General features: G+C 33.7%; 1 protein-coding gene across 4 annotated transcripts in view; it reads left to right on the top strand.

Moving 5' to 3' along the window:
* The window catches only part of LOC145268835 (uncharacterized), a 1,065,816-nt gene that overhangs the window by 531,471 nt on the left and 520,191 nt on the right, over positions 1-14,154 (top strand). For all 4 annotated transcript variants that reach the window (XM_080124499.1, XM_080124501.1, XM_080124498.1 and 1 more), the window contains one exon: positions 5,472-5,701. In XM_080124499.1, coding sequence (XP_079980625.1) covers positions 5,472-5,701 — 230 coding nt within the window. The remainder of the gene's footprint in view (positions 1-5,471; positions 5,702-14,154) is intronic.

Raw genomic sequence — 14,154 nt, 5'->3', positions numbered from 1 at the left:
TTTATACAACCTTTGATTAATTTCATTTCGTTTTTTGCATTTTTCAGAAATTAAAATGATATCAACTGAAAACCAATAAAAGAATAAAAATTATTAGAATGGGGAAGAAAAAAGAGCTTAGTAATGATCTTAGGACTAAAATTGTGAATTCACATAATGATGGTTTAGGTTACAAGTCAATTTTCAAGAAATTTGAGGTCCCTACAGCAACAGTACAGAGCATCATCAAAAAATTCCAGAGCCACCACACAACAAACAACTTGATTGGTAGAGGAAGAAAAAGGAAACTGTCTGCTAGAGCTACCAGGAATATTGTAAGAAGTGTTAATGCAAATCCAACCACCACTAATAAGGACATTTTAGAAAATCTGGAGTCTTCTGGCATAAAAATATCAAGGCAAACATTGCAAAGGACTCTGCATGAAAATGGTCTGAAAGGAAGAAGACCAAGAAGGACTCCATTGCACACCGGAAAACACCTTGCAGCACGTCTAAAGTTTGCTAGGACCCATGTGAATTCTCCAGAGTCCGTTTTCTCAAGTATTTTGTGGACTGACGAAACAAAAATTGAATTGTTTGGCCATATGGATGCTTCTTACGTTTGAAGGAAGAAAGGAGAAGCTTACAACCCAAAGAACACCATACCCACGGTGAAACATGGTGGTGGTAGCCTAATGTTTTGGGGCTCCTTTTCGGCTAGTGGTCCAGGTAGTTTGGTCAAGATAGATGGAACCATGAAGAAGGAGCAATATTTGGAGATACTCAAGAAAAACATTAGACAGGATGCGGAGAAGCTCCATTTAGGACCAAACTGGGTCCTTCAACAGGATAATGATCCAAAACATACTGCCAAAATAGTCAAGAAATGGTTTGAGGATAATCAAATTAATGTTTTGAAATGGCCTAGCCAGAGTCCCGACCTGAACCCTATCGAAAACCTCTGGCACATATTGAAAACTGAGGTTAAAAAGCGGAAACCTAGAAATTTGAGGGATTTGGAGAACTACTGCATTGAAGAATGGTCAAAAATCAGTGTTGATGCTTGTAAAAACCTTGTTGATAAATATCCCAAACGGTTACAGGCAGTTATTAAGAATAAAGGGCATGCTATTGACTATTAGTAAGAGAGGTATGAATAATTTTGAACTAGTGCCATTATTGTTTTTCTTTGTATAATGTTTCAAACTTGCATAATTTATTTATTTGTTGAGTTTAAATTAAATGCTTATGCTTGATTTATTGTTTGAAATCCCTTTAATATTGTCTACCTTCTGGTTTGAGCAATATTCTTATAGAAATCTCAAAGATCCGAGGGGTATGAATAATATCGGGCACAAGTGTATATATAAAATACGAATCAAGTGCGCTTGAAAGCCAAATCACAACGTAATATTAGGAAAATAAACAAGTATTTTACTTGTTTGAAATTTATCACAAATATATTTCAGAGGTATACTCCATCTTCAGTGCGTTGTTTTGTTTGTTTTTTTTTCTTTTCTTTTTCTTTGTTGTAAAATTGGAGAAAGAAGTCTGTTTGTAAAGAGCCGCGCGTTGTATCTGGCGGTTAAATTTTGAAATGTTTTAACTGTGTTTGAATAGACGTCTTTCTCCAATTTTACAACATGGCCAGGAAGAAGAAAGGAAAAAAAAGAAACAGCACACTGAAGATGGAGTATACCTCCGAAATATATTTGTGATAAATTTCAAACAAGTAAAATATTTGTTTATTTTCCGAATATTACGTTGTGATTTGGCTTTCAAGCGCACTTGATGCATATTTTATTTTATTCAAATTAAAACAACGTTTCTATATGAACTCTCATCCTTAACGTTATTCTCACGTTGCCTACGCACAGTTCAAACATTTCAAAATACAACCGCTAGATACAACACGCGGCTCTTTACAAACAGACTTCTCCTCTCTCTTGCCTTTTGTTAGATAAATTATCAGTGGTCTTGTCATTTTGACCAGGTGAAAATGTTTGTTTTTAAAAACTTATTATTAGATGAGGGTTAAGGTTTTGAATGAAGTAGATTTCATTTTTTCCATCATATTTTCCCTTTTGGCAATGGTTTCAACCATTTGTTTGATTAAAAATTCGATAATATGCGTAAACGCTTACTTTCATAAGTGGTCTTATGATTTTGACCAGGACTATATATATATATATATATATATATATATATATATATAATGTATGTATATGCATGCATATATATATATCTATGTATGTATGTGTGTATATATAGATGTATGTGTGTATATATATATGTATATATATGTATGTGTATTTGGTCAGGTCATGTATATATATGTATATGTATTTTGGTCAGGTCATGTCATGTGCTACTGGTACCATGTAACCCAGTACTACCTGCCTCATGGTTCATGGTTCCCCCACCAGACTTGTTTGGTGAGGAGGGCGGCTAGTCTCCCTGAAGGATAAAAAAAAAGACCTTCCAAAGGGCGAATGAACTCTTTTTCTGGATCAACGGCCAACTAGCACCGTGTATATTTGTGTGTGTGTATATGTGTATTGGGGTGGAGAGGGCTCCCGTAAGCCGTGGTGAAGGCAACCTTTCTAGGAGAAGCAAATCTCTGATTTTAAAAACCATAAAGCGGAAGACCATTACCCGCATTAAACTGGTCTGCAGTTTAATTTGTTGCTGGCTATCTTGCTCTTGCTTGTTGCTGGATCTCAACATTTTAAACCGAGAGAGAGACTTAGCTGTCGTACAAAGCTAAGACTCTGTAACATCATAGTTGTATAGATACTCCCTCAGGCATTTGGGCTCATGGATTTTAAATGTCTGAGGGAGTAGCACTCGTCTGACAAGACGTTGCAATCATCATCATCATATATGTATGTGTATATATATGTATATATATTAATGTGTATATATATGTATATATATATGTATATATATATGTATATACATGTATGTGTATATATATGTATATATATATGTATGTGTATATATATATGTATATATATGTATATATATGTATGTGTATGTATATATATGTATATATATGTATGTGTATGTATATATATGTATATATATGTATGTGTATGTATATATATGTATATATATGTATGTGTATGTATATATATGTATATATATGCATGTGTATGTATATATATGTATATATATGTATGTGTATATATATATGTATATATATGCATGTATATATATGTATATATATGTATATATATGTATATGTATATATATATGTATATATATGCATGTATATATGTATATATATATGTATATATATGCATGTATATATATATATGTATGTGTATATATATGTATATATATGTATGTGTATATGTATATATATGTATGTGTATATATATGTATATATATGCATGTGTATATATATGTATATATATGCATGTGTATATATATGTATATATATGCATGTGTATATATATGTATATATATGCATGTGTATATATATGTATATATATATGTATGTGTATATATATGTATGCGTATATATATGTATGTGTATATATGTATGTGTATATATATGTATGCGTATATATATGTATATATATATGTATGTGTATATATATGTATGTGTATATATATGTGTGTATATATGTATGTGTATATATATGTATATATATGTATGTGTATATATATGTATATATATGTATGTGTATATATATGTATATATATGTATGTGTATATATATGTATATATATGTATGTGTATATATATGTGTGTATATATGTATGTGTATATATATGTGTGTATATATGTATGTGTATATATATATGTATATATATTTATGTGTATATATATGTATGTGTATATATATATATGTATGTGTATATATATGTATGTGTATATATATATGTATATATATGTGTATGTGTATATATATGTATGTGTATATATATGTATATATATATGTATGTGTATATATATGTATGTGTATATATATGTATGTGTATATATATGTGTATATATATGTATGTATATATGTATATATATATATATATATATATATATATATATATATATATATATATATATATATATTTCGTCCAGACTTTCCTTTTAGAGGCTGGCCACTATATCAGAGTGAAAGAGAGATGGATGGACGCACGGGCCACGTTCTTTTTAATTAACACGGTGCACCCTTCCCCACCCTTACCGACGTTTCTTTGAAGGAAACATAAATTCAATGAACAAAGTTCCTTTCCTATAATTTCCTGCTTGTGGGGTTGTATACCCCGAAGCTTCTTCATAACATGGTAGCTTTCAAGTCCAATTATAACAAGTTTATGCCGATCCCTCCTCTAAAATAATAATATTCCATTACACTCGATCACTACTGCGTTGTCTCACAGATCACCTTACACCGGTTAAGCATTCTCCTCGAGTGGCCTCAGGCTTTGATAAGCAGTGAAATCTTTGTTGTTGTTTCATCCAATGACAGTGAACATCCAGAAACGTGAACATATTCCGCGGGATCTATCACGTTTTTTCTAATGGCTGAAAATTCTGGATGCTTCACCAAGGCTATCAAGGGTTTTTTTTTATCCTGACGCCATCACTAGATGGGTGCCTACCACGGCTTAAGAGAGGTCCATCTACCCTCGAGAGAATGACAGACCTCGCCAGTTTCCCGACCTTGTATTTTTACCTCGCGGTACATACAACGCCTCGCCTTCCCAAATGCGAGAACCGATGTGTCAACGTTATTATGCTATATCTTTAAAGGTAAATTAATATTTTTTAAAAGATATATACCGTTCGTGCTTTTTTAATTTAAATTTTAATGCATTTTTTACTTTAATTCTAATAAACTCTGAAATATATTTCCTTCTTTACTTTTATTGGGCTGTTTATCATCCATTAGCTTTAATCATTGACACAAAACTTATTCTAAATACATGCTTAATATTTCATATGAATACACAAAAGATTTTGAAAAAAAATTTAGCATCTTTACAAAAACTTTTTCTTAGTTTCATTCTACATTATTTTAGACTATGAAATACATCCCGTTTTTACCCTTATTAGAAACGCAAATTCAATGAACAAAGTTTCTTTCATAGAAGTCCCTGCTTGTAGAATTGTATACAGCGGAGCTTCTTCATAACTGGATACAACATAGTAGTTTTCAAGTCCAATTTAAACAAGTTTATGTTTAGTCGCCTTATTAAATAATCATATTCTATTACACTCATTGACCATTATCCTCGAATGGCATCAAACCTTGATAAACGGTTACTCCATGTAAAAAACTACTTTCGCAGTGTTCGTCCTTTCAAATGTCACCGATTAAAAGTTAGAATTTATTTTTTCCTATGAATCATATAATCCCTGTATTTCCGTTTACTCGCTGAGGTAATCATTTTGAACCCTAATCCGCCAATTATTCTAGCACTCAAGCTATGTCGTTATATGTTATGCAACTATATATTAAAAGAAATCATTCTATATTTCAGATTAAAAACTTATATGACAATGATTATCGGGACCCCATGACGATTGATCAAAGTAAGATGTTAATGGAGCAAGTCGAATTGCAGGAGTTAATTTCCTCCCTGATTCAGAATCCTCCTGTCTTTGAAACTGGACTTGATGACAATTGGCTAAATGGTTCGTCATATAAGAAAAGTATTGAAAAGTTTATTGCGATTTTACAAACGAATCTAGTTGATTTAACTAATACAAGGTAAGACATTTCTTTCGTTTTTGGTCACGAGAAAATAAAAAGCGTATTGAAAAGTTCAACGTGGGTTTACAAATGAATCTAGTCGATTTTATAAATGCAACGTAAGATAAAAAAAAAAGCATACATCGTTTTGACTTTCTTAAATTTCACATTTTATTTTATTTTTATAACGATATTTCATAAACAGTGCCATCACATTTCGTATTACGCGAGTCGTTTGCTAGCACTTGAAGAGACATAAAAACCGTCTATTTTCACAACGAAAGCAGACGAAACACGTCTAACAAAGAGGGGTGCCATGGTGTAATGTTTATTTCGAGAACAGTTAAAGAGCGAGAGAAAAAAACGCATATATTGTGCTATCTTTATAACATCGTCATGCTTACACGTTAAGGGATTTACAAACTGTCCCAATGTAGTACAAACAGTGTAGTACTAAAAATGTAGTACTATCAATGTAGTACTATCAATGTAGCACTATCAATGTAGTACTATCAATGTAGTACTAACAGTGTAGTACTATCAGTGTAGCACTATCAATATAGTACTATCAATGTAGCACTATCAGTGTAGCACTATCAATGTAGCACTATCAGTGTAGCACTATCAATGTAGCACTATCAGTGTAGCACTATCAGTGTAGCACTATCAGTGTAGCACTATCAGTGTAGTAATATCAGTGTAGTACTATCAATTTAGCACTATCAATGTAGCACTATCAATGTAGCACTATCAATGTAGTACTGACAGTGTAGTACTAACAGTGTAGGGTCCTGGATATGACCTTAAACTATATCCGATGGTGAGGGCCCCAGCTTGCAGGCCTTAGGGAGTGTGGAGCCACCCTTTAATTGCCATTGCTCCCAGGTCCACTCTGACCCGGAGTGGTAGCACCTGTTAGGGTCCCAACTATGGGTTAAATAGAATACGACTTAAAAAAAACAAATATACTATATTAAAAAATCGTTCTTCAAAATCACCAGATTCGGCATTAAATAACCTGAAAAGGGTTGATATGCCGTAAAACAAAACAAAACAAACAAACAAGCTAACAGTGTAGTACTAACAATGTAGCACTATCAATGTAGCACTAACAGTGTAGTACTAAGAATGTAGCACTAACAGTGTAGTACTAAGAATGTAGCACTATCAATGTAGCACTATCAATGTAGCACTAACAGTGTAGTACTAACAGTGTAGTACTAACAATGTAGCACTATCAATGTAGCACTATCAATGTAGCACTAACAGTGTAGTACTAAGAATGTAGCACTATCAATGTAGCACTAACAGTGTAGTACTAACAGTGTAGTACTAACAATGTAGCACTATCAATGTAGCACTATCAATTTAGCACTAACAGTGTAGTACTAAGAATGTAGCACTAACAGTGTAGTACTAAGAATGTAGCACTATCAATGTAGTACTATCAATGTAGCACTATCAATGTAGCACTAACAGTGTAGTACTAAGAATGTAGCACTATCAATGTAGCACTATCAATGTAGCACTATCAATGTAGCACTAACAGTGTAGTACTAAGAATGTAGCACTATCAATGTAGCACTATCAATGTAGCACTAACAATGTAGCACTAACAGTGTAGTACTAACAATGTAGCACTATCAATGTAGCACTAACAGTGTAGTACTAAGAATGTAGCACTATCAATGTAGCACTATCAATGTAGCACTAACAGTGTAGTACTAACAGTGTAGTACTAACAATGTAGCACTATCAATGTAGCACTATCAATGTAGCACTAACAGTGTAGTACTAAGAATGTAGCACTAACAGTGTAGTACTAAGAATGTAGCACTATCAATGTAGTACTATCAATGTAGCACTATCAATGTAGCACTAACAGTGTAGTACTATCAATGTAGCACTATCAATGTAGCACTAACAGTGTAGTACTAAGAATGTAGCACTATCAATGTAGCACTATCAATGTAGCACTATCAGTGTAGCACTATCAATGTAGCACTATCAATGTAGCACTAACAGTGTAGTACTAACAGTGTAGTACTAACAATGTAGCACTATCAATGTAGCATTATCAATGTAGCACTAACAGTGTAGTACTAAGAATGTAGCACTAACAGTGTAGTACTAAGAATGTAGCACTATCAATGTAGTACTATCAATGTAGCACTAACAATGTAGTACTAAGAATGTAGCACTATCAATGTAGCACTATCAATGTAGCACTAGCAATGTAGCACTAACAGTGTAGTACTAAGAATGTAGCACTAACAGTGTAGTACTAAGAATGTAGCACTATCAATGTAGTACTATCAATGTAGCACTAACAGTGTAGTACTAAGAATGTAGCACTATCAATGTAGCACTATCAATGTAGCACTATCAATGTAGCACTAACAGTGTAGTACTAACAATGTAGCACTATCAATGTAGCACTAACAGTGTAGTACTAAGAATGTAGCACTATCAATGTAGCACTATCAATGTAGCACTATCAATGTAGCACTAACAGTGTAGTACTAAGAATGTAGCACTATCAATGTAGCACTATCAATGTAGCACTAACAATGTAGCACTATCAATGTAGCACTAACAGTGTAGTACTAAGAATGTAGCACTAACAGTGTAGTACTAAGAATGTAGCACTATCAATGTAGTACTATCAATGTAGCACTATCAATGTAGCACTAACAGTGTAGTACTAAGAATGTAGCACTATCAATGTAGCACTATCAATGTAGCACTAACAATGTAGCACTAACAGTGTTGTACTAACAATGTAGCACTATCAATGTAGCACTAACAGTGTAGTACTAAGAATGTAGCACTATCAATGTAGCACTATCAATGTAGCACTATCAATGTAGCACTAACAGTGTAGTACTAAGAATGTAGCACTATCAATGTAGCACTATCAGTGTAGCACTATCAATGTAGCACTATCAATGTAGCACTAACAGTATAGTACTAAGAATGTAGCACTATCAATGTAGTACTATCAATGTAGTACTATCAATGTAGCACTAACAGTGTAGTACTAAGAATGTAGTACTAACAGTGTAGTACTAACAATGTAGCACTATCAATGTAGCATTATCAATGTAGCACTAACAGTGTAGTACTAAGAATGTAGCACTAACAGTGTAGTACTAAGAATGTAGCACTATCAATGTAGTACTATCAATGTAGCACTATCAATGTAGCACTATCAATGTAGCACTAACAGTGTAGTACTAACAATGTAGCACTATCAATGTAGCACTAACAGTGTAGTACTAAGAATGTAGCACTATCAATGTAGCACTATCAATGTAGCACTATCAATGTAGCACGATCAATGTAGCACTATCAATGTAGCACTATCAATGTAGCACTAACAGTGTAGTACTAACAATGTAGCACTATCAATGTAGCACTATCAATGTAGTACTATCAATGTAGCACTATCAATGTAGCACTAACAGTGTAGTACTAAGAATGTAGCACTATCAATGTAGTACTATCAATGTAGCACTAACAATGTAGTACTAAGAATGTAGCACTATCAATGTAGCACTATCAATGTAGCACTAGCAATGTAGCACTAACAGTGTAGTACTAAGAATGTAGCACTAACAGTGTAGTACTAAGAATGTAGCACTATCAATGTAGTACTATCAATGTAGCACTAACAATGTAGTACTAAGAATGTAGCACTATAAATGTAGCACTATCAATGTAGCACTATCAATGTAGCACTAACAGTGTAGTACTTACAATGTAGCACTATCAATGTAGCACTAACAGTGTAGTACTAAGAATGTAGCACTATCAATGTAGCACTATCAATGTAGCACTATCAATGTAGCACTAACAGTGTAGTACTAAGAATGTAGCACTATCAATGTAGCACTATCAATGTAGCACTAACAATGTAGCACTATCAATGTAGCACTAACAGTGTAGTACTAAGAATGTAGCACTAACAGTGTAGTACTAAGAATGTAGCACTATCAATGTAGTACTATCAATGTAGCACTATCAATGTAGCACTAACAGTGTAGTACTAAGAATGTAGCACTATCAATGTAGCACTATCAATGTAGCACTAACAATGTAGCACTAACAGTGTAGTACTAACAATGTAGCACTATCAATGTAGCACTAACAGTGTAGTACTAAGAATGTAGCACTAACAGTGTAGTACTAAGAATGTAGCACTATCAATGTAGTACTATCAATGTAGCACTATCAATGTAGCACTAACAGTGTAGTACTAAGAATATAGCACTATCAATGTAGCACTATCAATGTAGCACTAACAATGTAGCACTAACAGTGTAGTACTAACAATGTAGCACTATCAATGTAGCACTAACAGTGTAGTACTAAGAATGTAGCACTATCAATGTAGCACTATCAATGTAGCACTATCAATGTAGCACTAACAGTGTAGTACTAAGAATGTAGCACTATCAATGTAGCACTATCAGTGTAGCACTATCAATGTAGCTCTATCAATGTAGCACTAACAGTGTAGTACTAAGAATGTAGCACTATCAATGTAGTACTATCAATGTAGTACTATCAATGTAGCACTAACAGTGTAGTACTAAGAATGTAGTACTAACAGTGTAGTACTAACAATGTAGCACTATCAATGTAGCATTATCAATGTAGCACTAACAGTGTAGTACTAAGAATGTAGCACTAACAGTGTAGTACTAAGAATGTAGCACTATCAATGTAGTACTATCAATGTAGCACTATCAATGTAGCACTATCAATGTAGCACTAACAGTGTAGTACTAACAATGTAGCACTATCAATGTAGCACTAACAGTGTAGTACTAAGAATGTAGCACTATCAATGTAGTACTATCAATGTAGCACTAACAATGTAGTACTAAGAATGTAGCACTATCAATGTAGCACTATCAATGTAGCACTATCAATGTAGCACTAGCAATGTAGCACTAACAGTGTAGTACTAAGAATGTAGCACTAACAGTGTAGTACTAAGAATGTAGCACTGTCAATGTAGTACTATCAATGTAGCACTAACAGTGTAGTACTAAGAATGTAGCACTATCAATGTAGCACTATCAATGTAGCACTATCAATGTAGCACTAACAGTGTAGTACTAACAATGTAGCACTATCAATGTAGCACTAACAGTGTAGTACTAAGAATGTAGCACTATCAATGTAGCACTAACAGTGTAGTACTAAGAATGTAGCACTATCAATGTAGCACTATCAATGTAGCACTAACAATGTAGCACTATCAATGTAGCACTAACAGTGTAGTACTAAGAATGTAGCACTAACAGTGTAGTACTAAGAATGTAGCACTATCAATGTAGTATTATCAATGTAGCACTATCACTGTAGCACTAACAGTGTAGTACTAAGAATGTAGCACTATCAATGTAGCACTATCAATGTAGCACTAACAATGTAGCACTAACAGTGTAGTACTAGCAATGTAGCACTATCAATGTAGCACTAACAGTGTAGTACTAAGAATGTAGCACTATCAATGTAGCACTATCAATGTAGCACTATCAATGTAGCACTAACAGTGTAGTACTAAGAATGTAGCACTATCAATGTAGCACTATCAGTGTAGCACTATCAATGTAGCACTATCAATGTAGCACTAACAGTGTAGTACTAAGAATGTAGCACTATCAATGTAGTACTATCAATGTAGTACTATCAATGTAGCACTAACAGTGTAGTACTAAGAATGTAGTACTAACAGTGTAGTACTAACAATGTAGCACTATCAATGTAGCATTATCAATGTAGCACTAACAGTGTAGTACTAAGAATGTAGCACGAACAGTGTAGTACTAAGAATGTAGCACTATCAATGTAGTACTATCAATGTAGCACTATCAATGTAGCACTATCAATGTAGCAATAACAGTGTAGTACTAACAATGTAGCACTATCAATGTAGCACTAACAGTGTAGTACTAAGAATGTAGCACTATCAATGTAGCACTATCAATGTAGCACTATCAATGTAGCACTATCAATGTAGCACTATCAATGTAGCACTATCAATGTAGCACTATCAATGTAGCACTAACAGTGTAGTACTAACAATATAGCACTATCAATGTAGCACTATCAATGTAGTACTATCAATGTAGCACTATCAATGTAGCACTAACAGTGTAGTACTAAGAATGTAGCACTATCAATGTAGCACTATCAATGTAGCACTATCAATGTAGCACTAACAGTGTAGTACTAACAATGTAGCACTATCAATGTAGCACTAACAGTGTAGTACTAAGAATGTAGCACTATCAATGTAGCACTATCAATGTAGCACTAACAGTGTAGTACTAAGAATGTAGCACTATCAATGTAGCACTATCAATGTAGCACTAACAATGTAGCACTATCAATGTAGCACTAACAGTGTAGTACTAAGAATGTAGCACTAACAGTGTAGTACTAAGAATGTAGCACTATCAATGTAGCACTATCAATGTAGCACTAACAATGTAGCACTATCAATGTAGCACTAACAGTGTAGTACTAAGAATGTAGCACTAACAGTGTAGTACTAAGAATGTAGCACTATCAATGTAGCACTATCAATGTAGCACTAACAGTGTAGCACTATCAATGAAGCACTATCAATGTAGCACTAACAGTGTAGTACTAAGAATGTAGCACTATCAATGTAGCACTATCAATGTAGCACTATCAATGTAGCACTAACAGTGTAGTACTAACAATGTAGCACTATCAATGTAGCACTATCAATGTAGCACTATCAATGTAGTACTAAGAATGTAGCACTAACAGTGTAGTACTAAGAATGTAGCACTATCAATGTAGTACTATCAATGTAGCACTATCAATGTAGCACTAACAGTGTAGTACTAAGAATGTAGCACTATCAATGTAGCACTATCAATGTAGCACTATCAATGTAGCACTAACAGTGTAGTACTAAGAATGTAGCACTATCAATGTAGCACTATCAATGTAGCACTAACAGTGTAGTACTAAGAATGTAGCACTAACAGTGTTGTACTAAGAATGTAGCACTATCAATGTAGCACTATCAATGTAGCACTAACAGTGTAGTACTAAGAATGTAGTACTAACAGTGTAGTACTAACAATGTAGCACTATAAATGTAGCACTATCAATGTAGCACTAACAGTGTAGTACTATATATGTAGCACTAACAGTGTAGTACTAACAATGTAGCACTATCAATGTAGCACTATCAATGTAGCACTAACAGTGTAGTACTAAGAATGTAGCACTATCAATGTAGCACTATCAATGTAGCACTATCAATGTAGCACTAACAGTGTAGTACTAAGAATGTAGCACTATCAATGTAGCACTATCAATGTAGCACTAACAATGTAGCACTATCAATGTAGCACTAACAGTGTAGTACTAAGAATGTAGCACTAACAGTGTAGTACTAAGAATGTAGCACTATCAATGTAGTATTATCAATGTAGCACTATCAATGTAGCACTAACAGTGTAGTACTAAGAATGTAGCACTATCAATGTAGCACTATCAATGTAGCACTATCAATGTAGCACTATCAATGTAGCACTAACAGTGTAGTACTAAGAATGTAGCACTATCAATGTAGCACTATCAATGTAGCACTAACAGTGTAGTACTAAGAATGTAGCACTAACAGTGTAGTACTAAGAATGTAGCACTATCAATGTAGTACTATCAATGTAGCACTATCAATGTAGCACTAACAGTGTAGTACTAAGAATGTAGCACTATCAATGTAGCACTATCAATGTAGCACTATCAATGTAGCACTAACAGTGTAGTACTAACAATGTAGCACTATCAATGTAGCACTAACAGTGTAGTACTAAGAATGTAGCACTATCAATGTAGCACTAACAGTGTAGTACTAACAGTGTAGTTCTAACAATGTAGCACTATCAATGTAGCACTAACAGTGTAGTACTAACAGTGTAGTACTAACAATGTAGCACTATCAATGTAGCACTATCAATGTAGCACTAACAGTGTAGTACTAAGAATGTAGCACTAACAGTGTAGTACTAAGAATGTAGCACTATCAATGTAGTACTATCAATGTAGCACTATCTATGTAGCACTAACAGTGTAGTACTAAGAATGTAGCACTATCAATGTAGCACTATCAATGTAGCACTAACAGTGTAGTACTAACAGTGTAGTACTAACAATGTAGCACTATCAATGTAGCACTATCCATGTAGCACTATCAATGTAGCACTAACAGTGTAGTACTAAGAATGTAGCACTAACAGTGTAGTACTAAGAATGTAGCACTATCAATGTAGTACTATCAATGTAGTACTATCAATGTAGTACTATCAATGTAGCACTATCAATGTAGCACTATCAATGTAGCACTATCAATGTAGCGCTAACAGTGTAGTACTAAGAATGTAGCACTATCAATGTAGCACTATCAGTGTAGC

The sequence above is a fragment of the Euprymna scolopes genome, chromosome 44 (genome assembly GCF_053919585.1).
Source record: "Euprymna scolopes isolate OS-2025 chromosome 44, ASM5391958v1, whole genome shotgun sequence".
Lineage (NCBI taxonomy): Eukaryota > Metazoa > Mollusca > Cephalopoda > Sepiida > Sepiolidae > Euprymna > Euprymna scolopes.
Note: the sequence above shows the minus strand (reverse complement) of the source record. Positions and strands in the feature narration are given on the sequence as shown.